The sequence below is a fragment of the Lonchura striata genome, chromosome 36 (genome assembly GCF_046129695.1).
Source record: "Lonchura striata isolate bLonStr1 chromosome 36, bLonStr1.mat, whole genome shotgun sequence".
NCBI lineage: Eukaryota > Metazoa > Chordata > Aves > Passeriformes > Estrildidae > Lonchura > Lonchura striata.
Genome location: NC_134638.1, coordinates 2390503 through 2418086, shown reverse-complemented (window position 1 = coordinate 2418086; position 27584 = coordinate 2390503). Strand labels below are relative to the sequence as shown.

Here is a 27584-nt window from a genome sequence, read left to right as displayed (position 1 = left end):
TTCAGGACTTGCTTGATCCTAATGAGCTCCTTGGTGCATTTGGAGCTGAGCCTTGGAACCTCAGGGCTTAAGAGGAGATTGCACAAACCTTTCCAGGAGTCAAAGTCAGAAGAAAAACCAAAGTTTCTCGAGGCATTAATGGGTGCCACTGAGGTCCATCCCCAACACAGGCTCCTCATGGACTCCTTGGAGGAGAGAATTGGAGGCCAGGATGGCACAAAAACCTCTCAGAGACTCAAAATGGCACAAACACCTCTCAGTGTGGAAAGGAGACTCCAAAGTACCTTAAAAAATTTAGTATCTCAAAGTATTCATGAGCCCCACTGAGTGTCAGTATGAAGCTCTCAAGGGACTCATTAAAGCAGATAATTGGGGCCATGATTCCACAAACCTCTCACAGAGTCTGTAGCAAAAGGGAAACACCAAGTTCCTTAAAGAACTGAAGTACCATGAAGCATTAATTAGCCCCACTGAGTGTTGTTCCTGACAAAGCCTCTCCAGGGACTAATTACAGCAGATAATTGGAGGCCAGGATTGCAGAAAACTCTCAGAGACTCCTAGCCCAAAGGAAAGGCCAAAGGAAAAGCCAAAGTCCTTTGAAAAACCTGCAGTCCCTGGGAGCATGAAGGAGCCCCCAGGGCCATTCCTGACCAAGGCTCCCCAGGGACTCCTTCCTGCAGATCCTTGAGGCCACTGGGATGTGGGCTAGGGGGGATGCTGAGGGCAGGACCAGGGGCTGACAGTGCCCAGCCTGGCTGGGGCTGTGCCAGGAGGCCCCAGGGCCTCAGGACAAGGTGTCTCCTCACAGCCCTTGGTGGCACAGACCCTGCTGTGCCCCAGGGCACCAAGACTTGGCTTCTGTTTGTCCCCACCTGGCATCAGTGCCTCCAGTTCTCTGCTCTGCCTGGGGCCTGGGGACACTTTCTCAGTCGTGTCCCTCAGTGGGACCCATTAAAAGTCCAAGAAACTTTGGAGTTGGATTCTTACTTGGAGTTCTGGAGAGGTTTCTGCAGCTCCCCCTCAGGGCCTGATGTTCAGGGCCTGAGCACAAAGCCCCAGAGGGTCATTAAAGTCCTTGTGCTGTGTCTGTGCTGCTGAGCTGGGCCGGGCTCCTGGCACAGAGGGTGATCCTGGTAACCAAGCAGAGCTTCAAAAGCACATTACTCTTGCTGAGCAGCTCTTCTCCCAGCCCAGCAGGGCTGGGGCACTGCCTGCAACCAGCCCGGGTACAGCACAGAGGCACAGAGAGCTTCAATCAGTCAGGGCTGGGAAGGGGCTGAGAAGTGCCTGGGACAGAATCACTGCCAGCCCTTGGCAGAGGAACCTCTGGCTGCAGGACAATGCAGCTGCAGCTCCTGGAGAGATCTCCTAAAGCTGGAACATGCCAATGCCCACAGACCCTGTGAGTACTGAGTGTTTCTGGTGCAGGGGGAGGTGAAATGCTCATGAAGCTCTGACATACTGAGGGCTTCTAATTAGTCATTGAATATTTCCAAGACAAGGATTTTGATAAAAATGTGGAAATTTCCTAAGAATTTGTAGTCAGCTGTCTACTATTGAAGAGTGGCAGGGAAAGAAGGATAAATATTAAAGGTTGATTATGAATATTGACTAGTGCATGAGACATCTGAACTGTTACTTTTAGTGATCTATAGATTCACAGGAGATCCCTATTGTGCTTTCAGCCACTCTGCCCATGGACAGCACCAGCATCACCTTTGCTGGAGCCACCGGGCTCAGTCTGAGCTGTCCTTTCTCCAAGCTGCAAACAGAACCTGCCCCCAGCCAGTGCCCTGCAAACAGGCAGGGTTCTGTCAGGCCAAGGAGAGTGCACAGAGATTTGGGTTTTGGGAGTGCTGGCAGGGAGAGATCAGGCACAGGGAAACACCTGCAGGAGGAAAATCTCCCGGAAGCAGAGAGAAGATCAGGGAAGGAGAGAAAACAAAACCCAGAAATACTGTGGCAGGGAGAGTTTAGAGATGCCCAGAGGATCCCCTCCAGTGCAGCCCCTCCCTCTGCACAAGCCCCCTCCCTCCTGTGCCCCAGCCAAGCCTCTGCCCTCAGGGCCGGGGCTCCAAGGCGTGCAGCCCCTCCTGTGCAGGCAGAGCTGCAGCAGAGCCGTGGGGCAGCTCTGCAGCCCCGGGCCCAGTTCCCTCTGCAGAGCACAGGGCTGGGAGCAGCTGCCCGGCACTGGGGGCTCTGGCAGGGGGCACAGCTGGCTCAGGGTGACACAGCTGTCCCCAGTGCCCGGCTCTGGGCAATGCTGGCAGTGCAGCCAGGGAAGGAGCTGCACCTCCCTTCATCCAGTGCCATCAGAAGGACACTTGGAAGTGTCCCTGAGATTTCAATCCAAGTTGGGGGCTTCAATGCAGGGTGCAAACCTATCTTAGAGAATGTTTGAGTTTTAAGTTTGATGGGGAAAGACAGAGGTGTTGTGACACTGCAAATGCTGTTGGGTTTGTGAAATAAACAACGTGAGTCCTTAGCTCCAAATGTGGAGCTGGGCTGTGGTGGATCCATCTGCTCTCAGCAGTACCTGGTGACATTTTAGGGGACGCATGGGAAGGTGATCACCCTCAAGGTGAGAGAGATTAAAGCCCAGAGAAATCTGAACAGGTCAGACCGAGAGATCACCTCCCCTCATTCTCCACTCCTCACTTTGTTTCAGAGAACTTGCTTTGTTCTCCCTGGGGGAACTAGAAATTCAGAGATCTTGATATCCAGGAATACTGTGACAAATATTGTGGACCTTATAAACAAATACATACTCTTAAATAAAAATGTGTGCTCCAGAGTCTGAGTGTGCTCCAGAAAAAGAGTGCATGGGAAATGGCTTCGATGTTGGTTACAAGTATCTCCTCTAACCCTTCACTGTCCTTTCTCCATGAACAGGTGCCCAGGTGAGCCACAGCAAATGTCCAACAGCAGCTCCATCAGCCACTTCCTCCTGCTGGCACTGGCAGACACGCGGCAGCTTCAGCTCCTGCACTTCTGCCTCTTCCTGGGCATCTCCCTGGCTGCCCTCCTGGGCAACGGCCTCATCATCAGCGCCGTAGCCTGCGGCCACCACCTGCACACGCCCATGTTCTTCTTCCTGCTCAACCTGGCCCTCAGCGACCTGGGCTCCATCTGCACCACTGTCCCCAAAGCCATGCACAATTCCCTCTGGGACACAAGGGACATCTCCTACACAGGATGTGCTGCACAGCTCTTTTTCTTTCTGTTCTTTATCTCAGCAGAGTTTTCCCTCCTGACCATCATGTGCTATGACCGCTACGTGTCCATCTGCAAACCCCTGCACTATGGGACCCTCCTGGGCAGCAGAGCTTGTGCCCACATGGCAGCAGCTGCCTGGGCCGGTGCCTTTCTCAATGCTCTCATGCTCACAGCCAATACATTTTCCCTGCCCCTGTGCCACGGCAATGCCCTGGGCCAGTTCTTCTGTGAAATCCCACAGATTCTCAAGCTCTTCTGCTCCAAATCCTACCTCAGGGAACTTGGGCTCATTGCAGTTAGTGTGTGTTTGGCATTTGGTTGTTTTGTGTTCATTGTTTTCTCCTATGTGCAGATCTTCAGGGCTGTGCTGAGGACCCCCAATGAGCAGGGACGGCACAAAGCCTTTTCTACCTGCCTCCCTCACCTGGCTGTGGTCTTCCTCTTCCTCAGCTCTGCCATATTTGCCTACCTGAAGCCCCCCTCGATGTCTTCCCCACCCCTGGATCTGGTCCTGACAGTTCTGTACTTGGTGGTGCCTCCAGCCCTGAACCCCCTCATCTACAGCCTGAGGAACCAGGAGCTCAAGGCTGCAGTGAGGAGCCTGATGACTGGATGCTTTCAGGGACATTAAACTGCTGGTCAATTTATGCAAATCACTTGTAATAAAAGTCATCTTTGGTATTTCTTGTTGGTTTAGATGTGGAGATTTTTTTCCTTTGTTTTTCTTTTTTCATATTTTCCACAATTAATGTAATTTTTTGAGCCATTTCTCATTTTGCTTTTCTCCACCTTCCCTGTGCCAGACTGTGTCAATGAGGGGCTGTGCCCTCAGTGGCTTTAAAGGAACTAAAGGATCTCCCAGCAGAGTTTTCTGCAGAGATGTCCTTTTGTTCCCTTCTCTGGAGCTGCAGCAGCAATGTCTGTGTGCAGAGCTGGGGCAGATCAGTGCTGGCACAGCAGCTCTGCTCCTGCTGGCCACACCATTCCTGATCCAGGCCAGGAGCCATTGCCCTTCTTGGCCACCTGGGCACACTGCTGGCTCATGTCCAGCCTGCTGTCCATCAGTCCCTGCAGGTCCCTTTCTGCCTGGCTGCTGTCCAGACCCTCTGTCCCAGCCTGTAGCACTGCAGGGGTTGTTGTGGCCAAAGTGCAGGACCCAGCACTTGGACTTGTTAAACCTCACCTTGTTGGATTTGGGCCCTGGATCCAGCCTGTGCAGGGCCCTGTGCAGAGCCCTCCTACCCTCCAGCAGATGAACATGCACATCCAGCTTGGTGTCATCTGCAAAGATGTCCTTGGTTCCATGGGCCCCTCAGTGTCACAATGTCCCTTTGTTTACACCAGGCCCTGCACTGTCACACTGGTCTCCTTGCTCCCATGGGGCCCTAAAATGTGACAATGGACTCCTTGTTTCTACGAGGCCACAGTGTCACAATAGCCTTCCAGATTCCCTGAGGCCCCAGAGTGTCACAGTGGCCCCTTGGTTGCACAAGGTCCTGCAGTGTCACAGTGTCCCCTTGGTTCCAGGAGGCCCCGCAGTGTCAGAATGGCCCCTTGGTTCCACTGGGCCCTGGACTCTCCCAATGCTCTCCTTGGTTTGGCAGTGTCACAGTGGTGAAACCCCTTGGTCACACGAGGCCCCACAGTGTCACCATAGCCTCTGTGGTTCCACCAGGACCCAGTGTCACGGGGACTCCCTGGTTCCATTTGGCCTCAGAGCACCACAATGGAGCCCTGGTTCTATGGGGCTGCACAGTGTCACCATGGTCCTCTTAGTTCCACGAGGCCCTGCAGGGTCACAATGGCTCCAGAGTGTCCCAATCATCACAGAATGACAGAATCAAATAGGCTGGAAAAGACCTTTGAGATCATCAAGTCCAACCAATGCCCTAATACCACCTTGTCACCCAGACCATGCCACTGAGTGCCACTGGAGAGGGACAGTGACTCTGCCACCTCCCCCCTGGCCTGCCCATTCCAATGCCCACTCACCCTTTCTGTGAAGAACTTCTTCCTCTTGTCCAGCCTAAACCTCCCCTGGTGCAGCTGGAGGCTGTGTCTTCTTGTCCTGCCCTCCAGCAGATCCACACTCACACCCAGCTTGGTGTCACCTGCAAATTTGGCGATGTTGGACTCGATCCCTTCACCCAGATCATCGGTGAAGATGTTAAACAGGACTGGGCCCAACACAGATCCCTGGGGACAGCACCAGGGACTGGACACCAGCTGGGTGCAGCACCATCCCCACCCCTCTCTGGGCCCAGCCTCCAGCCAGCTCTTCCATCTCCCAGCCAGGAGGGAACCTGCCCAAGCCATGGCTGCAGCTTTTCCAGGGAATGCTGTCAGAGACAGTGTCCAAGGCTTTGCTGAAGCCCACATGGACACATCCACAGCCTTTCCCACATCCACAGGTGGGTCACCTGGTTATAAAAGGAGATCAGGTTGCTCAGGCAGGACCTGCTCCTCTTAAATCCACGCTGGCTGGCTCTGACCCCTCGGCCATCCTGTGGGTGCCCTGTGGTGGCTCTCAAGGTGATCTGTTCCATAACCTTGCCGGGCACCGAGGTCAGGCTGACAGGCCTGGAGCTCCCCAGATCCTCCTTCCAGCCCTTCTTGGGGATGGGCTCACACTGGCACCTCCAGTGCTCTGGGACCTCCCTGGTGAGCCAGGATAGATGGTGAATGATGGGGAGCAGCTTGGGGAGCTCATTCACCAGCTCCCTCATCCCCCTAGCATCTGATCCCCTCCACCTGTGATCATCTGAGTGTCTCAGCAGGACACCAGCTGCTTCCTCCTGGATTACAGGGGCCTGTTCTGCTCCCTGTTCCCATCTACCAGCTCAGGAGAACTCTTGTACAGAGGACAACCTCTCCATATATTTAAAATTGATACAAACAAGATGTTAAGTAGCTCAATCTTTTCCTTATCTTTAGTTACTATATTTTCCACTGCAACCAATAAATACTAGAGGGTGTCCTTATCCCATGTTTTAGTACTAATTTATTTATAGACATTTTTTCTATTATTTTTCACAGAAGTGGCCAGGTTAATCTCTAATTGAGATTTCACCTGTCAGCTTTTCATTCTCCGTGACCTAACACCATCCTTAAACAATTCCTAAGTTGCCTGACCTTCTGTCCAAAGTTGATGAACCCTCTTTTTTTCCCTTGATTTTCCACAAAAGCTCCATAGGCATTCAGGGCAGTGATTTTCCTCACCAGCTCATCTTTTGCCACACTGGGACAGGCTGCTCCTTCCCCCTTAAGATTACTTTACTGAAATGTATCCATCCTCCCTGGATCCTCCCTGGATCCCTTTAAGAGCTGTTTCCCTGAAAAATATCGGTACCTGATTTGGTACTCCCCAAATCTGCATCCTAAATAGGCCAAAGTCTGCCCTTCCTCATTCCAGTGCAGAAGTTTTGTTGCTGCCCCTCCTTCTTTCACAGATCATTGAAAACTTGATTATTTCATGGTCACTGTGCCGCAGGCAGCCTCTGAGCCCCACATCTGCCACCAGCCCTTCTCTGTTTGTGAACAGCAGGAGACAGAGCTTTCCTTGGGAGTGGAGTGTTACCAAACATTCAGTAAAACAGAAAACTCCTTAACACCAGTGCAGCATTAAGAAGCAGCATTCTTTATTCAGCCGGATGCGTGGGGGATAGCTCCTCCCAAAGCTGAGAATGCTGAGTGCAGGAAAGTTTCTGTTCATTTTCTGTATTTTGCACACTTAATTCATTGATTGTGCTGGACTAAACACACATCTGATAATAATTTGCCCAGAATCATTAACATATTTCCCCTCCCCTTTACCCATGTGTTCTTCTGTCCTGGGGGTCTCTCTGTTGGTTTCTGGTGGTCGTGGACCCCAGTGTTCCCATGGGTCTGGCTGAGCTGGCAGGACACTGAGGCTGGTGAACTTCCAGTTCCCCTTCTCCCACAGTGGGCATTGTGTGGTTTCCATAGGCCTGGAGTTTGGAGAACAAGCTCCAGGTGTCAGCTCACCTGGTGGAGACAATTTATCATCTGGAAATATGAGGTCACAGAGTGATCTATGACATCACAGGAGTGATCTATGACAGAATGGTCCATGACATCATAGAGTGGTTTATGTGAGGCTATCAAGAAGTTGTGATATCATAGGCCATCTCTGTTATATCACAGAGTAGGCTTTGATATCACAGAGTTGTCTGTGACATCAGAGACCAGCTGTGTGACATTACAGAATGGGCTGTGACATCTCAGAGGGGCTGTGTGACATCCCAGGAGGGCTCTGTGAGGTCACTGGGTTGGTCACTCTGCCCCAGCTCCCCCTCACAGTTTCTCCCAACAAGTCCAATGCTGTTCATGCCCAGCAGGGTCCCTGTCCCCTGGTATCCCCCCGGCCCACCTGGAGCCACAGCCTCCACCAAAGGATGTTCCACAGGATCCACCCCTGAGCCTGACATGGGGAAAAGGGGCCAGGGCTGTGTGACCAGGACATCAAGGACGTGGATTATCCAGGTTCCTGTGGTCTGGGTGGGGTTCCCCAGGGCAGGAAAGATGTCTGGCAGCTGGAGCAGGGTTAGGGAAGGGCCTCCAAGGTGGGGCAGGAGCCCTTGGACTGTGAGCAGAGGCTGAGGGAGATGGGCTTGTCCAGCCCAGAGCAGGGAAGGCTGAGGGGCTCCTCATCCCAGCCTGGCAGTGCCAGTGAGGAGGGGATGGAGAACACAGAGCCAGGCTCTTCACCAGGGGGCCTGGTGGGACACAAAAGCCAGTGGGTGGAAGGGGAAGGAGGGGAGATCAGCCAGGCCAGGAGGAGATGAAATGTGTCAGGCTGGTTTCTGCATTTCCTCAACACCAAAATCAGCCTGACCTCCCTTCTCCATCCACCACTGACAGCTTTTCACATCAGGAATTGTTTGAGATGTTTTTGCCCACACTCCAGGATGAGCATCCTGATACAAGAACCTAACTGTGTTTATATCTATCACAGAACCACGTTTGTCTGAAATTCATTCTAGCATGAAAATCACTTGTGGATGGTGGACTCATTAGACTCTGCTGAGTCTAATTGCACTTAGCTCAGGGAAGACCGTGATTGTTATTAAATTCTGTCCTGTTCAACTATGGTCAGTTGGCCACGAAGAGAAACTTTCTGTGTCGCTGAGTCTCACCAGTTCCTGGCCCCCAAAGGACACAAACCTGATGAGTTGTGGTTCCCACTCCAGTGGTGGCAATTGGACCAGAAATGGGCACAGCTTTGTGGTTGCCCCAGCTCTGGGATGGGCCCTGGGCCTGGAGCAGGAGCAGCTCTGGAGGGCCCCAGGGCCGGGGCTCTTGTGCTGGCCTGGGCAGATGGGATGGCAGCAGGGGCTGCAGAGCTCTCAGCACCTCAGGCAGAGGGGAGCAGGGCAGCCAGGGAGCTCCTTTGGCCTTGGCCAAGCCCCTTCCCCATGGTGGGGCTGAGTCCTGGCTGAGCTGCAGCTACTGCTGTGCCCTTGGCAGGGGCTGAGGCCGTGGGGCAGTGTCCAGAGCAGCCTGGGCTGAGCAGAGCTGTGGGGCCAGAGCCGGCTGGGCTGTGCTGGGGAGAGGCCCTTGGTGCTGCCCAGAGCTCAGGGCAGCTGGCAGAGCTGGCAGGGAGCTGGGCTGGGCTGGGAGAGCCTGGCACAGAAACCATCAGTGTCCATCTCAGCCTGGCTGAGCGGGCAGGGGTGGGAAGATCATCCAAGGTCCACAAGTTCTCTGTGTGGGAGCTGAGCTTGTGACCCCCTGAGCCCTCCCAAGTGCTGGGGCTGCACCTCCAGCTCCAGAGGAGATGTGACAGATGGGAGCAGAGACAAATAATTCCTCCTGGACTCTTTCTTGGGTTTGCAGACACAGGTGACCTACATCCACTAGACAAGGTGTTTTGTGCCAGCTAAAACTGGGGGAGTGATAAGAATAATATTTTTTAACTGGAAATTGTATTTCATGCATGATGTACAATGAGAAAAAAACCACACATAGGATCAAAAGAGCATCTGAATTTTTCAGGGGACAAGAGACTCATTGAAGTTCCAGCTGCCAAACCTGTTCAAATACTTTCCTCAGGGCTTCCTTGAGATGAGACATGACCACCAGAGGCCAAGGCCAGACAGAGCTGTCTGTCCTGGCAGATTTTGGGTGGGATTACCCTTGCATATATGGAATTTTTCAGGAGGATTATGCATTTTGGCCATGGGCACCTGGAAAGGTGGATGGTTCTTTTCCATAGGAAGGAAAGCACAGAGCCCCAGTTCTCCAGGGGCTGATGAGAGGCAGCCCTCGACGTTCCAAGATCAGCTGGACCTGTCAGGTGGCCCCTGGGAGGACAAGCCAGCCAGACCTGTTCCATGTTCCCTTGGTTTCATGGAGCTCTGCAGTGTCCCAATGTTCTGCTTGCTTCTTAAGTGTGGCCCTGTAGTAGATAGGGACAGGTGAACGGAAGATTTCGGGATGTGACAGAAAGAAAGACCCCCATCCCCCTCTCACCCTGCAACATGTTATCCATTACCCCAAAGAATGTAACCACACCTAACCCAGTAGTTTTCCACTCCTGACTAACCCTAGAGACCCTGCGAACCCCCCCTGACGTAGCAGAGTCCCCCAAGACTATTTAAACCCATGAGATAAGATAATAAAGGCTTTTCGACCGTCCACCACATTGGTGTCCTGCGTGTGTTGTTAGCCCGAGTGGACCAGGGGAGACTGCGCTGCCGTGCTGTTCCTTGCAACCAGGTCGCTGTTGCCTCCCATGAAGGCAAGATATCTGGTGCCAAAACCCGGGAAAAATTCGCTCAGGTAGCAGGTGTCGCCTGGACAAGAGCAGTGGCCAAACCGGTGAAACCGTGTTCTCGGCGGGGGAGACGTCCCCGGACCCACGATCGTCATGGATGCCATCGCCAGGGTCGTAAGTGAGGTTCATAAGCAATGGGGAATTGAGTGTAAGCTCAAAGACTTTTATCTTGCTATAGCAAGGCTGCTTGAGCTTGGGGCAATTGAACGCCCTGTGGATGTTTTGCATCCGGAGATATGGGAAAAATGCACAGCCTTGCTGGCCGAGGACACAAAATCCTCAGGCAGCGGCAAATGCCTTAAGGCATGGGGCAAAGTCGAGAAAGCCCTACGCAGAGCAATAGAAGAGCAGGAGACATGGAGAGCAGCGCGTACGTGTTTATTAGTTACACCCAAGCTAGGCGTAGGAGCGGCAACGCAAACAGCCCGGGAGCGGGGATCTGGGGGGGACCCAGCGCGTCACCCCCTCCCCGGACCAGAGCCCAAATCCCCCCACGGAACCTTCCCAAAAATCTGTGGCTTCCCCATCCGCCCCGCCACCGCCGGTCAGTGACCCGCTGCCAGAAGTGCAGCGGCGCGCGGGGTTCTGTTGGTGGAGGCTGGCGGGGGAAGCCAGAGGCGCGGAGGCCGTGGCTCGGGAGGAGATCCTACCCACGCCACCCCCATACCCCTTTGAAAATGGCGCCGGCAGCCAAGGGGAGGGGCGGGGCGCTGGCAGTCTCGGCGCGAAGAGCCCAGAGGCGCGGAGTTTTGCTAATGCGCGTGTGCGGGAGAAAGAGGAGGAGAGCGGCAGAGGGCCTGGAGCTGATCGGCAGCCGCGCCGGACGCCGCTACAATGTAAGGGAGAAACCCCCCCCTGCAGGAGGCAGGGCGAGCCCGGGGGGCGGCAGCAGTGCCACCCCCGGGGGGAGGAGCGGGGTCGGAGCCGCGCAAAACGGCACCGAGCCCCGGAAGTGCGCTGGCATTCGACTTCCGACTCAGAGTCCAGCAGCAGCTCCAGCAGCTCGGAAGAGCTGCCGGGAGCCAGCTGGGTCTCTAAGACAAAGGGAACAGAGCTAACGCAATTTAAAACAAAACCAAGTAAAGCTTTAAGCTGCACCGAAAAGCAGTCACAATACGAACCAGCCCAGTTTACCGACTGGGGAGAAATAAAAGGGAAAAACACAACCCACCCCAAAACCTTGCCCCCAAAAGTCACCGACACCCCGGCTGGCCATGCAGATGTATTCCAGATAAGCCGCACAGCCGAGTCCGATCCAAACCCAATTTTTCGTATGCTAGAAGCTACCTTTCTAACCCTAAACGAAACCAAACCGAACCTGACTAACTCCTGTTGGCTTTGTTATGATGTTAAACCCCCTTTCTACGAAGGCATTGCTTTAGACACCCCCTTCAGTTACTCCACAGCCAGTGCCCCCCACCAGTGCAGATGGGACACTCCCCGCAGAGGAATCACCCTGAGTCAAATCACAAGACAAAGCAAGTATTTTAGCAATGCAACTTTAGCAAAGCAGAAAGGCAACTTCTGCACTAAAGTTGTCAAGCCCAACAGAAAGACCAATAAGTGGGTGGTCCCATCCTCATCTGGGATGTGGGTTTGCCAGCGATCCAGAGTGAGTCCTTGTGTGTTCCTTGCCAAATTTAATGACTCTATTGACTTCTGTGTCCAAGTTCTGATTGTTCCTAGGGTCCTGTACCACTCAGATGAAGAAGTGTGCCACCTTTTCGAAGAACCTGACAGACTGCACAAAAGAGAAATAATCACAGGTTTAACTATCGCAATGCTGCTCGGCCTGGGAGCAGCTGGTACAGCCACAGGTGTCTCAGCCATCGCAACCCAACAGCACGGACTCTCTCAGCTGCAAATGACCATTGATGAAGACCTGCAGAGGATCGAGAAATCCATCTCCTATCTAGAGAAATCAGTCTCTTCGCTTTCAGAAGTAGTTTTACAGAATAGGCAAGGACTGGACCTCTTGTTCATGCAACAAGGAGGACTGTGTGCAGCTTTGAAAGAGGAATGCTGCTTTTATGCAGATCATACGGGAGTCGTTAAAGACTCCATGGCAGAACTCCGAGATAGACTGGCTCAGAGAAAGAGAGACAGGGAAACCCAGCAGAGCTGGTTCGAATCCTGGTTCAATCAATCACCTTGGCTCACCACCTTAATTTCCGCCCTAGTAGGTCCACTGGCAATACTGCTTTCAGCTGTTACCATAGGGCCATGCCTGCTGAACAAACTAGTCTCGTTTGTTCAGGCCTGTCTAGAACGGGCGAACATTCTGTTCGTGGGCCAGCAACAAATGCTGTAAACCAAAAACTGCGAACACAGTCAGTTGCGAAAGCCTTCAAAACTCACCTTGCGATATTTACTCAGGTTTACCAAACCCCTTTTTCCTTACCAAGTTACAAGTTTGTACCTCACTCCAGTGCCTATATCTACGACTACCTCATTTTTATTATGAAAAGGAGGGGGGAGATGTAGTAGATAGGGACAGGTGAACGGAAGATTTCGGGATGTGACAGAAAGAAAGACCCCTTCCCCCTCTCACCCTGCAACATGTTATCCATTACCCCAAAGAATGTAACCACACATAATCCAGTAGTCTTCCACTCCTGACTAACCCTAGAGACCCTGCGAACCCCCCCTGACGTAGCAGAGTCCCCCAAGACTATTTAAACCCATGAGATAAGATAATAAACGCTTTCGACCGTCCACCACATTGGTGTCCTGCGTGTGTCGTTAGCCCGAATGGCCCAGGGGAGACTGGGCTGCCGTGCTGTTCCTTGCAACCAGGTCGCCTTGCCTTCCCCTGAAGGCAACAGTGTACATTTTCTTGAGTTTGGCTATGCCAACTTCACCTGAGTCTTATAATAAAGCAAACAAAAAACTCAAACCAAAACCAACAAAACCCAGAAACAAACAAACCCACGCAAACCAATCAAACAAATAGATTTTAAAAATCCAAGTAAAACCAAAGGGAATGAGGAGTTAGTATTAGTTTTGAGTTCATCACAGCAGGCAAGTGGCTGCTTTCCACGGGATCACCATAAAAAGCCACAGATAACAGCTGCTCCAAAATACACCCAACGGGAGAACCATCAAAGTCATACTTAGCAACTCTGGGGGCAGCTCCCCATGAAGGTGAGGGATGAGCACACAGTGGTACAGCTCCAGCCTTCCCCAGCCTCCAGGCTGCTCTTTGCTCCTGATGTAAGAGCCTTGCAGGACTGTGGCCCCTCTCAGTGCATTCTAAATCATTCCCACAGCTCTCACTTGAGCCACTGGCATTTCCAGAGCGAGATGCAGGCACAATCCTACTGCCTGCTGAGCCTCTTTGGGAGATCCTCAGCATCTTCCTGCCTAGAGCCACAAAAGAGCTCAGGCTCTCCCTGAACTGGGTTTTCAGGGAAGGTTTCCATGTCCCTGCGAGATGTGTTCATCGTTCATCAGGCTGTGCCCAGCCTGGATCAGGGCAGCTTGGATGCCACATGGGATCCATCCTTTGCCCTGCCATGTGATACTCCATGCAGTGGGGATAAAAAGCCGAGCACTGGGGAATCCCAGGTGCTGCAGCAGTGAAATTTTTGGGAGAAACACGGAGCTGTGCATGGCCAGCTTGAAGTCTGCACTGGTGTGAGAACCAGGCCTGCCATGCTGAGCCCAGGGCCACAAGCAGTGCTCACCCTGGCTGGGACATTGAGTCCCAACATGGGATCCCATGGGACAGGGGACACTGGGATTTGCCCCTGCAGCTACCCAGTGTGTCCAGAGAGACTGCAAGGAGACAGTGACCTCTGTCAGTGGGACCCTCTGAGTGGGACAACCACTCCTGGGGTGGCTGTGCCAGCTCCTCCATGAACCTCCAGCCCTGGGAACCTGGAGCAAGTGGAAACCACAACTTGGCCAATACTGCCTGTGCCGGAAGCAAATGGAAAGAGAACTGGGGTGGGAAAAATCACGTTTGTTTATTTACAGAAGAACAGCAATGAAAACACAGAACACTTTTCGATTTGTAAGAATATTTGTAATAACAACAGTTTATAGAATGTATATACCTAAGAACATATCTAACAACAGTATTTGAAATATATTTACAGAAGAAAAAACAAAGCCCTAAAACCTATATCCTAAATGCAACAACAAACTCTAAAAACTATGTACAAAAGTGTGCCATCTCTGTCCGGGATCTCCATCACTCCAGGAAGAAAAGCAGGTGCCATGGTCACTGCAGTCAGGCACAGAGGGCTCTTCCGTGTGTCCCCAGGCTGGCACAGGGGGACTCTGCTGCCAGAGCTGAGGCTGGCTGGGTCTGGGGGCTGGGCCCCAGGCACTGGGATGGGGCTTGTGTGGCCCAGAGCAAGCACAGGACAGGCTGGGCATGGCCACCAGAATCCAATGCACTGGGTACCACGGGCCTGAGCAGGGACCACCCAGCCCAGCCCCGCCCCAGCCTGGCTGCAGGGAACCCACTCTGCATTGTGGGGACCACATGCCTGTCCTGCTGCTGGCATTGGTCTTCATCCCAGGACCATGGCCTCCTCTTCATCTTTTTAATCAACATCCATGTCCTCGATGTACTCTTCCATTTCCACATCCATTTCCTCTTCCATATCCACATCCACCTCCATCTCTTCCTCTCCAGTCTGTTCTCCATCCACCTCCATCTCCTCCTCCTTATCAATTGGTGTGTCCACCTCCATCTCTTCCTCTCCTGTCTTTTCTCCCTCCACTTCCATCTCCTCCTCTCTATCAGCCTGTGTGTCCACCTCCATCTTGTCCTCTCTGCCTGCCACAGCCTGCAGAGGTAGCAAAACCTCAGAGTGGGGTCCCTGTCCCACTCCATCCCCCCAGAACTCCAGCCCACCCGGGCAGCTGGGGGGATCCACCTCCATGGAATGGCACCGTACCTTCCTCAGGACAAATGTCAGCATCCTGCAGGGATGGATGACACAATCCAGGCCTTAGGCAGCTTTGGAGACTGATGAGATGAGGTTTCGGGGCAGGAACAAGAAGGGTGACAGGAGCAGCAGGAGCAGCATGCAGCGTGTGCTGAGCCCAGGGCCAGCGGTTGTGTTGTGCTGCTTGCTGGCTGCTGGCAGTTCCAGATGGGACATGGATTGTGACATGACCATTGAGCTAGAGAGCCTTTGGTTCCATGCTTAGCAACGTTCCCCCAGACCATGGTGCTCAGAGCCCTGTTCCCAAGCATGGGGCATCCACAGCCTGGGCCAGCGCCTCAGCAGCCTCAGTGGCAAAGAGCAGCTTCCTCAGATCCAGCTTCAATGAGCCTCCTGCAGCTGAAAGCCGTCCCCCCTTGTCCTGTTGCCACAGGCCCTGTGGAACACTCTGTCCCAGTCTTTCTTGTGGCACCCTTGCAGTGCTGCAGAGCTGCAGTGAGGCCTCCCCAGGGTCTCCTCTTTCCAGGCTGAGCATCCCCAGCCCCACATGGACAGCAGGCAGTGTGATCAGGGGGAGTCCAGGCTGGAGTCAAATGGCATCAGGAACGGAGAGATGGAAGCTTTAGGCCCAGCTTTGCCTCTAAATGTACAAAATTGAATAAGAGTGGAGGGCAAGATGGTGGGACACTGGTTCTGCTCTAATTGGTGAATATAGTCTCTGTTTCTTTCTTTTTTTCTGTCATGCTGATGCAGGTTTGGCTGTTTGAAAGGAAGCTTGGCACAATATCCATTGTCTTCTCCATTTGTGAAACACCGAGCAGAGTCTGGGCAAGCTGATGTTGCAGAGCAAAACCTGCCAATGTACAGGTGATCCTGAGCCTGGAGGATTCAATTAAACCCAGCCAAAAGTAATTTCTGGAAAGTCAAGCCTGGTGTACATTTTCTTGAGTTTGGCTATGCCAACTTCACCTGAGTCTTATAAAATAGCAAACAAAAATCTCAAACCAAAACCGACAAAACCCAGAAACAAACAAACCCAAGCAAAGCAATCAAACAAATAGATTTTAAAAATCCAAATAAAACCAAAGGGAATGAGGAGTTAGAATTAGTTTTGAGTTCATCACAGCAGGCAAGTGGCTGCTTTCCACGGGATCACCATAAAAAGCCACAGATAACAGCTGCTCCAAAATACACCCAACGGGAGAACCATCAAAGTCATACTTAGCAACTCTGGGGGCAGCTCCCCATGAAGGTGAGGGATGAGCACACAGTGGTACAGCTCCAGCCTTCCCCAGCCTCCAGGCTGCTCTTTGCTCCTGATGTAAGAGCCTTGCAGGACTGTGGCCCCTCTCAGTGCATTCTAAATCATTCCCACAGCTCTCACTTGAGCCACTGGCATTTCCAGAGCGAGATGCAGGCACAATCCTACTGCCTGCTGAGCCTCTTTGGGAGATCCTCAGCATCTTCCTGCCTAGAGCCACAAAAGAGCTCAGGCTCTCCCTGAACGGTAGAAAGTGACCAGCCTGCCTGGGGAATTGAAGGTTACCATTAAGAAAAACCAATGAACTCTGTGTGTATCATTCAAGTTGATCACAAAGGGGAACAAAAGGGATATGATTACCTGCTTGTTAGTGATTATTTGATAATTTGTAATAAGGTAGATTGCGATTGTTATCCTTTTGTGTGCTTTGCGTGTAAAGTTTGCCAAGAACGGTGGTGGGTCCATTGCCAAAAGGGGAGGCCGCCAACTGGGGTCTGTACAGAATGCTATAAGGCTGAACGAAAGTTAACCAAAATTGTGTTAAAATTAGGGGAATTGGAAAATCAGTGGGTTCGTTTCGAATCTGAGGATTGGTGGAAAATATACACAAAAGGAGTGCATCCAGGAAACTTTTGTTTCCATACTAACAAACCCACTCCATTTGTTGCCCAAATTCTAAAAAGGTGTTGTCGGAGGGAACTAAAGGGGGTCCCATGTGACCCACCCCTGGTCAAGGATAAAAATTGGGAACAGTACAAGGTTAGGCAGGAGCAGGGGAAGGGACCGCAAGTACCGCTGCTGCTGAGAAGATGTTTTACCTCGCGGCTTGAAGCACCAGAGTCGGCGAGCGAGGCAGAGGGGAAAAAGCCAGGTCCCCCCCCAATGGAATAATGCTAAAATGCTCCAACTATTGCCAACTGAGTACTAGGTTCCCCTGGACGACCCGTCTGATTGCCTCTGAAACACCAAAAAGGCAACAAACCCAAAAAGGGAAAACAGGATATTATGCCGTAAAAAACAAGGTCAGGACCCCACCCTTATTGGCAGATTATAAGTATTTTAATGCTTTGTATCATACATAAAGGGGAGGGTTCCCCGGCTCTGCACCAGCCCTTTAAGTGGACGCTAACCGGAATAGATGGCAGGGTAATTCGGAGTCAGATAACATTCGGAGCCCCTAGTTTTACCCCACAGTTATGTGAACTAGCCCCTGTAGAACCCTGTTTTAATACCGCAGGATTTTACATGTGTCCAGCATCAAACCCAGGGAAAGGGTCTTGCAATTACCGTGGAGAATATTTCTGTGGGTACTGGGGGTGTGAAACAATAGCCTCAGACTGGCAGGCAGCAGGAGATAAATTTCTTAAAGTATCATGGGGACCCTATGGGTGTACACCTCCACAAAAGGATTCTAGTGGCGCCTTCTTGGGCGGGTGGAAAGAGAGTTGACAATTTGTGCATTTAAACATAACTGAGCCCATAGACCCAAGATGGATGGTGGGAAGATCATGGGGCTTTCAATATTGGGAACCTGGAAAAGACAGAGGGAGCCTATTTACCATAAAAAAAGGGCCTGTACCAGCAGACACACAGGCAGTGGGCCCTAATCCTGTAATAGTTGGGGATTTAACAGCTAGGAACCTGATAACGGATAACCAAACTACAACTCCTACAACACCGCCAAGTGGGGATTCCCAGTTTAACACTCTCTGGAAGTTAGTTGAGGGAGTATATAAAGTCTTAAATGCTACTCAGCCAGAATTAACAGAACACTGTTGGCTCTGCTTTGATATTAGGCCTCCATTTTATGAAGCTGTAGGGATATCTGAAAAGGCGAGACGTCTTAATGGTAGCAATCCCCCACAATGTAATTGGAAAGATTCCCGGGGTAAAGGAATGACTTTGGCTTCAATATCAGGAAGGGGACAATGTATTAGTAGAGTACCCACACACCTGGAATATATATGTGAGACTGTTACTAAAGCTAAACGGGAAGATATTCCAGCTAAATGGCTAGTTCCCACTAAAAACACCAAGTGGATCTGCTCAAAAGGAGGATTCACCCCCTGTATTTCTTTAGAAATATTTAACAAAACCTCTGACTATTGTATACAGGTAGCTGTGATTCCCAAAATTATCTATCACCCCAACGAATATATGTATAATGTACAAAACATCCCAGAACACCACATACAAAAACGAGAGCCTTTGACCGCACTTACAGTGGCAGTTTTAATGCTTGCAGGGGGAGCAGGTATCGGTACAGGAGTAGCCTCCCTAGTAAAACAAAGGAGTTTAACTCCGTGAGGATTGCTGTAGACGAAGATTTGGAACATATAGAACAATCAATATCAGCATTAGAAAAATCGGTAAGGTCCTTATCGAAAGTAGTTCTGCAGAATACAAGAGGACTAGATCTTCTATTCTTAGAACAGGGAGGACTATGTGCGGCTCTCCGGGAAGAATGTTGTGTGTATGCAGATCACACTGGGGTGGTACGAGACACCATGACAAAACTAAAAGCAGGACTTGAGAAAAGGAAAAGGGAAAGAGAGGCCCAGCAGAGCTGGTATGAGACCTGGTTTAATCACTCCCCTTGGTTAACTACCTTGCTATCTACAATTGCGGGTCCTTTAATATTATTAGTGTTAGGATTAACATTTGGCCCATGTATATTCAACAAGGTAATTGAAATAGTAAAAAGAAGATTGGAAGCAGCACACCTGATGCTAATCAAAGACAAATATGAAATTCTCCCTGGAGATCCTGAAGTAGAAGAGACTTTGATTCTAGACCACCAAAAAATAAAACAAATTGATGAACAAAATTATAAAAGATTAAATGGGGAACTGTGAGAAACTGCATTGACTTGTTTGTTCATCAAAAGTATGAAATTAAGATAAAAGAGTGGGGGGGGTCGGGGCATGGAATTTGCAAGCTTGGGCAAAGCTGGTAACCGCAAACAAAGATTGTGAAAGATCTTGCAGGACTGGCTGGAACTGATAACCGCAGCGGAAGGAGACCCATCACCCCCACTTGTGAAACCAATCTCTGCTGGAACTGATAACTGCAGCGGAAGGAGATCCATCACCCCCACTTGTCAAACCAACTGCTGCTGGAACTGATAACCACAGTGGAAGGAAACCCATCACCCCCACTTGTGCTGGATAAAAAGGGACTGAAGAGAAAGAAAGGGGGTCAGCTTTTGGCGGAGCCAGGCTCCTAGCTGAACCCAGCGCTGTTTGCTTGCTATCGCTTGCTGTAATTAATAAAATGATTAATTGATCTTAAAAGGCCGAATCAAATTATTCGCCTCAATTTATAACAGGACGGAGTTCACGACTGCAGATTTCTCCAGGCAGCTGTTATTTGTGGAAATGAAAAGCCATGAGAAAACTGTGTTCTTGTAGAGAAGTCTCCATAACATTAACAAGAAGAACTTCTCTCCCTAAGTGAAGTGAAGAAAGACTATTTTAGAGCTGGTAAACTGACTGAAAATTTTAGGTTTTGTCTCTTTACATTGTCAGGTTGTATGGAGAGAGGAAGTGTTTTGAAAGTTTTGTTCTGATTAGTATTACTCTTTTTTTAGTTATTGTAAATATAATTTTATTTATACCCTTTTAAAAATTTTGAGCCTACTTTGCCATTCTCCTAATCCTATCTCAAAGCAGGAAATGAGGAAATATATTCTCATGAATGCACTGGTAATTAGCCAACACTGAATCCACCACACTAATTGAAGCATTGGCTGAGAAATCTCAAAATGGTGAACCAAAACCCCTACAGAAACTTCCTGACAAACTGCATGATAGCAGAGAGAAATTGAGGCAGACCCATGGTTTGTCAGGACATGTATGATCCTAATGAGCCCCGTGGTACATTTGGAGCTGCGCCCTGGAACCTCAGGGACTGAGAGGAGATTGCACAAACCTTTCCCGGAGTCAAAGTCAGAGGAAAACCCCAAAGTGGTTGGAGTCTAAAGCATTAATGGGAACCACAAAGGTCCATCTATACCACAGGCTCTTCATGGAGTCCTTGGAGGAGAGAACTGGAGGCCAGGATGGCACAAAAACCTCTCAGAGACTGAAAATGGCACAAAGAACTCTCAATGTGGAAAGGAAAATCCAAAGTACCTTGCAAAACTTAAGAAGCTCAAAGTATTAATGAGCCCCACTGAGTGTCAATGTAAAGCTCTCAAGGGACTCATTAAAGCAGATAATTGGGGCCATGATTGCACAAACCTCTCACAGAGTCTGTAGCAAAAGGGCAACACCAAGTGCCTTAAAAGAACTGAAGTATCTTGAAACATTAATGGGCCCCACTGAGTGTTGCTCCTGACAAGGCCTCTCCAGGGACTAATTAAAGCAGAATACTGGAGGCCATGATTTCAGAAATCTTGCAGAAATTGCAAGGCCAAAGCAAAAGCCAAAGTCCTTTGAAAAACCTGCAGTCCCTGGGAACATGAAGGAGCCCCAGGGCCATTCCTGACCAAGGCCCCCCAGGGACTCCTTCCAGCAGATCCTTGAGGCCACTGGGATGTGGGCTAGGGGGGGATGCTGACAGCAGGACCAGGGGCTGACAGTGCCCAGCCTGGCTGGGGCTGTGCCAGGAGGCCCCAGGGCCTCAGGACAAGGTGTCTCCTCACAGCCCTTGGTGGCACAGACCCTGCTGTGCCCCAGGGCACCAAGACTTGGCTTCTGTTTGTCCCCACCTGGCATCAGTGCCTCCAGTTCTCTGCTCTGCCTGGGGCCTGGGGACACTTTCTCAGTCGTGTCCCTCAGTGGGACCCATTAAAAGTCCAAGAAACTTTGGAGTTGGAGTCTGACTTGGAGTTCTGGAGAGGTTTCTGCAGCTCCCTCTCAAGGCCTGATGTTCAGGGCCTGAGCACAAAGCCCCAGAGGGTCATTAAAGTCCTTGTGCTGTGTCTGTGCTGCTGAGCTGGGCTGGGCTCCTGGCACAGAGGGTGATCCTGGTAACCAGGAAAAGCTTCAAAAGAACATTTCTCTTGCTGAGCAGCTCTTCTCCCAGCCCAGCAGGGCTGGGGCACTGCCTGCAGCCAGCCCGGGCACAGCACAGAGGCACAGAGAGCTTCAATCAGTCAGGGCTGGGAAGGGGCTGAGAAGTGCCTGGGGCAGAATCACTGCCAGCCCTTGGCACAGGAACCTCTGGCTGCAGGACAATGCAGCTGTAGCTCCTGGAGAGATCTCCTAAAGCTGGAACATCCCAATGCCCACAGACCCTGTGTGAAGAGAGCCTGGCAGAGGAATGGTTGAACAACAAGGGACATGATACTGTAAAATTAATCCAAATAGGGAGGGCTACGTGACTGCTGCAAAGTTCGCATGGCCCTGAAGAATAGATGGTGTGCAGAAAGCAGGATATTGAAACTGCTTGGTATGTAGAAGTAGATAGAGAAGAACAAAGGAGTACTAAGCTGTTCTAACTGCAAGGCCAGCTAGACAGGCATGTATCTTTCACAAAGATAGTTTTAAGATAATAGTACAAGTCACATAGCAACCAATCATGAGCTTGGCTTTTGCAATATGTATGAGCTAATTAAAGAACATATATAAACTGTGAAATCTGTTACAATAAACTGAGACTTGATGATCATGATATCATGAGTCTTGTCTCCCGCGGCATTCCCTCTAACAACTGGCACCCGAAAGCAGGGACCTGATCCGAGCCTAAGGCGAGAGAGGTGCTGCGTTGGAGTGCGGGTCCTGCGGCTGGAAGGACGGCGAAAATAAAGAGAAGAGGCGAAACGCTCGGCTCCGCGCCCTGAGTGACCGTAGAATCGGGCTCAGCCGATACGTGCTGCCGAAGCCTGAAGGAGCCAGCAACGGTACCGACGTAATCATGGAAAGGCAAGCAGCATATGATTTATTTAGTGCTTCTCTTAGAAAAAGGCAGATTAGGGGGATTGACTTAGATAAGTATCTCCCTTCGCTATTGCATCATGCTGAGTCTTACGGCTTTTTCGTTAACCCCCATAGTGTTCATAAACTTTCAGAATGGAGAAGATATAGGGATAAGTTGTGGGAATTAGTGTTAGATGAGGATAAACCGGGCAAGAAAATGAGTAAACTTTGGAGAGTGGTTGATAACGAATTGTTAATGTGTCAGGCAGAAAAGAGGGCAGTGGAAGTGATACGGACAGCTCTGGAGAAAAATAAGGAATGTAAACCCTCGCTTCTCTCCAGTGAGCCAAACCCTCTGGTTCTCACAAATTTTCCCATTCCCATCTCTGCTTCTGAAATGCCTCTACCTCCCATAGACACTAGTAGCATTGAGGTGCTGGAAATTGAGATCCAAATTGCTTTATGGCAACGGGACTGGGATCCCAAATTCACTTTGTGTGAACGGGAATCAGGTAGAACGGAGCAGGCGCGGGGCCAGACAGAGCGGGGCCGGCCAGCACCGAGCCGGAGGCGAGCCCGGGGCGGAGCGGACATCAGCCGAGAGACGGAAGGCTCCTTGCTGCCGAGCAGCAGCGCAAGGGGGGAGAGGGGCGTTCCTGGGGCTCAGTCGCGCTGGAGTCGGAGCAGGCGGGGCGCGGCCGTGGCGGGGGTGTCTCTTCTCCCATCCACAAGGTGACACAACAAGGACGGGAGCGAGGCGGCGCCGCCCCTCATCTCCCCGCAGCGCCCAGCAATGGCGGCGGAGATGGCGGCACAGTCCTGGTTGCCATGGCAGCGACAACGCCGAGAGCAGCAGCGCCGCCGATGGCGGGATCGCGACACTACAGCAAAAATTTCAACAGCATCTTCCCAATTTTTTACAAGAGTCAGAAGACGTAATGAAAAAGTACAGCAGTACCGAGTGTTTTCCAAGATACCAAGAAGGATGAACATTATGTGAATCAATGTTATTTCAAATATGATATGGATAAAAATCACTGTATAAAGATAGAAATGTTAGTAATGATTTAATTACCAAAAATGTCTCTGCAAACAAAGAGTTGAGAAAATGTCATCTGATGGAATTTTAGTATTGAGTTTGTAATCTCTGTCTTTGGGTTTTTATAGATAATAATATAAGTAATAGTGATTTTTAAGTTTTATAGATAATACGATAAATAGTGATTGTTAAGTTTTTGTAAGTAATGATAAGTAGTGATTGTTACTAATGTTATATGAGTGCTTTAAAAGGATTGTCTTAAACTATTTTAAACATTTCTTGTTAATAGGTTAATCATAAAATGTGAGTTGTCTGATTTTTGTGATAAGAATTATTATTAAGGTATTAAGGTGTTGTTATAGTATTTACAGTCAGTTTTCATATGTTTTATTGTCTCTTTAGGTGATTGATTACAAGATGTTTTTTCAGGATCCTGTGTTTTTGATTTTTTAACTACTCATGTGTTTTCTTTATCCAATCTTTTATGCAGCTGCAATTCATCTTCCTTTAAAAATTCATTGTCCAAATTTTAGTTCAAGATTTCAGACTTCAAATTTTCAGATTTCTGAAGAAAGGGTTTGTTGTATTTAGAGAATTTTTGTCTTGAAAAAGATTTTAGACAGGTTCAATTATTTGATAGTTTGATAAAGTTTTAATAATAAGGTTTTTTACTTATAACTGTTATTTCTAGGACTTTTGTTTTATAACGTGTTAAAACATATCCTCCAATTAGAGTTTGAGCTCTGGCCAAGCTCTGGCTCTACGTGGATGGTGTGATTGACCCAGGTGTTTTCTGCATCAAAAAGTATTCAAGTCCTTTTGGCTTGACAATTTGACCATGTAGGGCAGCTGAGCCTCAAAGGGAGTTTTGGAGAGACATGATCCGGACATGTTTTATCCAAATCTCTGTTGTTTTAAGGTTTATCAGCTGCTGCAGACTCTGGGATGACAATTTGATAGTGTAGCACTTGGTAACTGTGATTTTATATGTAATATTAATTGTGTATTATCTAATTGATTTTTATTTGTTGTTAGTTTCTTTACTGTATGCATTGTTTTGTTCTTGATGTTTTTTCATGTTTATTATCAAGATGTTGATATTTCCATTTCTTCATGCAAATTTTAAGAAACAGAATTGAGAGAGGACCCTCCAGTCCCTGTGGGGAGTGTTGAGTTTGTTTGTGTTTTAGCAGGTGCAGAATCTAGATAGATTTCAGTGAAGAATGTTAAACTTATCAATTTCAAGAGAACACTAATCTCTCCACAAGTAAATCAGAGGATGCACAGCAAAAGTGGATTGTACAAAGATTTGTGTTTCACCCACAGAAGATTGTAAGCTTTTAAGTTTTTTCATAAGTGTGTTTTTAATTATGTTATAGACTTTTTTTACTAAGTTTTAATGAGTTTTAGTAATGCCTGTGATTTTTCTGTTCATTTTACCATTGCTTTTCAATGGCAAAAGAAAAAGAGGGACAATCAATTAGATAATCAAAAGCATAACATTAAGTTTATCATAAATATAGTTTGTATTTAGAATTAAGTTTGTTCCTTTCATGTTAAACAGAACAATCAAAAACATGAGAAATATGAAGTGGGGTGCACTTCTGTAATACTAACCTCATTTTTCACCCCACGAGTTGCTTCAGTGCAAGCTCTCACACAATTAAAAATCCTAGCCTACTGGAGAGAAAAATAAATTAATACTTCATCTAAAATGTTAAGTGAGCTTGCCACAAATATAGGTAGTATCTGTCATGCAGTTCTGCAAAACAGAGCAACTGCCACTAATTTACTTCTTCTAGCCCAAGGTCATAGTTGTGAAGAATTTGAAGGAATGTGCTGTATGAACTTATCTGATCACTCTACATCTATCCACAAACAAATATGAAAATTGACCGAGCTAACTCAAGAGTTGAAGGTGGAGGACGGATTGGGCTTAGAAGGCTGGCTGAAAGGATTGGGGATCGGACCATAGTTAAGAGACATTATCAAATACGGCATAATAGTTCTAAGCATAATTGTGATACTTTTGCTTGTTTTGCCCTGTGTGTTTACTTGCTTACAAGGCTTGATGCAGCAGCTTTTGCAGAAAATGCTGAATGCACACCTTCTTGTACAAAAGGAAAACGGGGGAGATGAAGAGAGCTTGACAGAGGAATGGTTGAACAACAAGGGACATGATACTGTAAAATTAGTCCAAATAGGGAGGGCTACGTGACTGCTGCAAAGTTCGCATGGCCCTGAAGAATAGATGGTGTGCAGAAAGCAGGATATTGAAACTGCTTGGTATGTAGAAGTAGATAGAGAAGAACAAAGGAGTACTAAGCTGTTCTAACTGCAAGGCCAGCTAGACAGGCATGTATCTTTCACAAAGATAGTTTTAAGATAATAGTACAAGTCACATAGCAACCAATCATGAGCTTGGCTTTTGCAATATGTATGAGCTAATTAACGAACATATATAAACTGTGTAATCTGTTACAATAAACTGAGACTTGATGATCATGATATGAGTCTTGTCTCCCGCGGCATTCCCTCTAACACCTGTGAGTGCATTCTCTGCTCATCTCCTGTGCAGAGCAGCCAGGGGTGCTCAGGGCTGTCCTGCAGAGCAGGGTTCTGCAGCTCAGGGCGCTGTGCTGGGCCAGGGACTCTGCTGCCTGCCAGGGACAGCTCTCAGCCGGCCCTGGAGCTGCTCCCAGCGCTGGCCAGGAGCTGTGGGGGGAAGGAGCCACCCTGAGCAGGGCAGGTGCTGCTGCTGAGAGGGGCTGGCTGGGGCAGGGCTGCTCCCAGCTCCAGACCAGCCTGGGCACAGCTCCGGAGGGCACTTCCCAAAGAAGGTAAGCCTGGGATTGCTGTAAAGATCAGGAGTTTTCCTGAGAGTGTTTTCAATTTCCGGCTTGGAGAAGGATGGGAAAGTTGGGGTGATGACAAAAACTGTTTTGCTTTTTATACATTTTTCATATATCCATAGGTCTGTAAATTGGTGTGATATAGTTATAAATCTAGAATCCTTACATAACTCTATTAAACTCTTAATTAGCTCTATTAAACTACAAATTTGTACTTATATAACTGTAATCCTTAGCTGTGTCTAGTATGTTTTCTACCTATCTCTTGGATTTTACTAGAATAAGTTGACTGTCTAAATATATTCCTGAAATACTGTATAGTCTTATTATGAGGAAGAAGGCCTACAAGAAGAGCATTTTAGGTTTTGACCAGAATGTGAGCAGTCACAACAAGAAGTGAAGGCAAAGAAGCCTTTAGACCTACTCCAATGGATTGAGCCAGGGTTATGTAACTGGGGCAACTGAATCTCCTATTGAATGTTCCTGTTAAATATGCTAATTAATTAACCTCAATGAATTGTTGAAATCAGGGGCTGGGTGTGCCCCTGGGCTACCTGGAATCTTCCAATAAAAGTCTGGTTTTTACTGGCTAACACTGTTTCAAGGATTCTTTTCTTTCTCTTTTGATTATAGACACCAGAAGAATAAGAGAAGCAGAACGGGAATCGTAATCCCAGAATGACAGAACATTCTGAGTTGAAAGGATCATCAAAGGAATGTTTGAACATTTACAGAGACTCCAGAACTGTGACTTTGGGTGGTCAGTCTCTCTGCTGGGAGCCTCCCAAAGGGCCTTCAGCCACTCCTCAGCCCTGGGCAGCAGCAGCATCACCTCTGCAGGGCCCAGCAGGGCTCTCCTGAGCTGCCCTTGCCCAGCTGCACACAGAGCCTGCCCCAGCCAGGGCCCTGCACACAGGCAGGTTTCTGTAGGGCCGGGCCGAGGGCACACAGGGTGGGATGGGCTCTGTGAGCGCTGGCAGGGACAAGGCACCTCTCAGGAGGGGATGTCCAGGCCCAGGGAGATGCTCAGGGAAGCAGAGGGGGCTGAGCAGAGCAGTGCTGGGGAACAAGCCCATCCAGCCCCTCACCTGCTCTCAGCCACAGGGAATCCTTTGCCTCTCACATCTCTCAGTGTAAAAATCTGAGTGCAGCAGGAATGCTGGGGATTTCTGACCTCAGAGAGCCAGGAATGATGTGTGGGTAGGAAAACAATTCCTTAAACCAGCTCCTGCCATTTGTTAGACCTGGAAGTGCAGATGCTAGCAAGCTTTTCTGCAGTAAAAGAAACTTCTGTGAAAATTCCTGAATATCCAGCCTTGTTCCTCTGCCACATGGCCACAAACCAAGGGCAGTGGGGCAGGGATGGCTCCTCGAGAGCCCCCACACACTGGCCTGGCTGCTCCTGGCACACTCAGCCAGCACAACCAGAGATCAGGGAGGGACCTGGGTGAAGGTTTTCCCAGAGCAGGAACAAGGGTGGGTGAGTCCCAGCAGGACAAGCTGCAGGGAAAGGCCCAGGTTTGGCTCCAACCAGCCTCTCCTGACTTGTCCCTGTCCTTTCTCCATGAACAGGTGCCCATGTGCAGCCACAGCAAATGTCCAACAGCAGCTCCATCAGCCACTTCCTCCTGCTGGCACTGGCAGACACGCGGCAGCTT

General features: G+C 49.5%; 1 protein-coding gene across 1 annotated transcript; it reads left to right on the top strand.

Annotated features, from left to right (window-relative positions):
• Positions 1–2914: 2914 nt before the first annotated feature.
• LOC144247939 (olfactory receptor 14J1-like) lies at positions 2915–3847 on the top strand. The gene has a single exon (XM_077789685.1). It carries the CDS (start codon positions 2915–2917, stop codon positions 3845–3847), a length of 933 nt encoding a protein of 310 aa, XP_077645811.1.
• Positions 3848–27584: the final 23737 nt, after the last annotated feature.